Source organism: Arachis ipaensis, chromosome B05, assembly GCF_000816755.2.
Source record: "Arachis ipaensis cultivar K30076 chromosome B05, Araip1.1, whole genome shotgun sequence".
NCBI classification, from domain to species: Eukaryota; Viridiplantae; Streptophyta; class Magnoliopsida; order Fabales; family Fabaceae; genus Arachis; species Arachis ipaensis.
In genome coordinates, this window is record NC_029789.2 from 123179671 (window position 1) to 123181617 (window position 1947).

General features: G+C 33.2%; 1 protein-coding gene across 1 annotated transcript; it reads right to left on the reverse strand.

Moving 5' to 3' along the window:
- LOC107642038 lies at positions 549 to 1594 on the reverse strand (the record flags this gene model as incomplete). The annotated part of the gene is given in 3 exon segments (XM_016345368.2): positions 549 to 942; positions 1353 to 1405; positions 1528 to 1594. Coding segments are annotated over 3 exon segments (288 nt in total), but the record flags the coding sequence as incomplete, so codon positions are not given.

The window sequence follows — 1947 nt, forward strand, 5'->3', positions numbered from 1 at the left end:
CCGTAATAGCCTCATCTTTGGTAAGCTCCTCCGATTTTTTTTTCACAGTTTTTTTCCGGTTTTTTCCCTTTTTTTTTTACGTTGTGCTGACACTCGTTCTTTAAATGACGCTATCCCGAGGAGGACACCTAAAGGCGAGCCATAATGGTCTCATCTTCGGCAAGCTCCTCCATTTTTTTTTCTTTTTTTTTACGTTGTGCTGACACTCGTTCTTTAAATGACGCTATCCCGAAGAGGACACCTAAACACGAGCCGTAATGGCCTCATCTTCGGCAGGCTCCTCCGGTTTTTTTTTTATTTTACGTTCTGCTGACACTCGTTCTTTAAATGATGCTATCCCGAGGAGGACACCTAAGGGCGAGCTGTAATGGCCTCATCTTCGGCAGGCTCCTCAGGTGTGTTTTTTTTCTTTTTTTACGTTGTGCTGACCCTCGTTCTTTAAATGACGCTATCTTGAGGAGGACACCTAAAGGCAAGCCGTAATGGCCTCAAATTATGCTTGAACCCAATTTTAAGGATTTAACCAATGGAAAATAAAATAAAATAAAATAAAGCTTAACCGCGACAACTTATTTAACATAAGAAAAGTAGCTTATCTCAAAATTCTTAGCAACTCCACCACTACAGACAAGCACACGAGTACAAAACATTTAATTGGAGAAGAAATAAGAATATTCTAATTCAACAGAAAATAGTATACAAAATTACCATGCCAAGTTTTTTACTTTTATTTAATAGCTGTACAAATTTTTATTAGGTAGCATTAATAATTAATTAACCTCTTCCTGGTGTCTTTGGGTCATGGTTTCTGTTTGCTCCTGTTCCAGGGTAGTCATTGCTTTCCAAATCCATTCTTCCTTCAACTGTCATGAACTCTTGTGCCAAATCAAACATCTCTGATTCACTATTTCTTGATTCTGGAGTAGTACCCTGAACTTGAAACTATGCATAGAAACAGATTAACTATGTTAGATTTAAAGATAATAAAGTTAGAAATAATTACTCATCAGAGCGAACATGTGATGTGGTTACCAGAATATTTTTACATTTTCAGAATTTTACACTAAATAATGTAAAATTCCCATGTATATAAAAACATTTCTTTGGTGACTCCAGACTCAAATTAGATATGTAAGAAATTAACTACTAAACTGGTCACAACTACAATTTAATTAGAGCCCTGTGTTGCATGCATATATAGAGGACATGAACCATAATATAATCCAATAATCCAAAATATATAGTGCATCTTTTAAATAGAGGAAACTCCGAGTTAGACTAGTAATATATAATTGTTGAAAATTTAGAATGAAATTAATTTTTGTTCATATGGGTCCGAGATTTATAATTACCTCTTCTAGTGAAGTTTGGATTGAGGATTTTTCACTCGTTGGAGAAAGACTTCCTGCAAAATTTTAAAGCAATATTCCATTAACAAAATAATAATTTGAAAAGAAAAGGAATTGAATAAAAACATGACAAGATAGAGATAGAACAGTTTAGAATAATTAAGGTGTGTGTTCTTACTAGTGGTTGGTACAGCCGAAGATGAAAGAACATATGATAAAAGCAGAAGGGTGATGAACAATTGAAGGAGTGAAGCTTTGTGAATCATTCTTAGAGAGAGAGAGAGATGAAAATGAAATGAGAGCTAAGGAAGGTGATACTTACCCATGTGATGATGCTGGTTTATATAGAAATCTCCAAAAAAAAAAAGCATAATAATTTTAATTTGAATATTTTATTATTTTACATCACAAGCCATTCGTACTTGTATATATCATAATTATATTGCTCCAAGTCAACCTCAACTTTTCAATCTATTGCTCATTTGAAAAATGTTATACTTGCATATAAAATGTAAAATAATCAAGATTATGAAATTCGAACAACCCATTAAATTCATGGAGTTACATATTTAAAGATTTAACTCATTTAAGTTAGGTT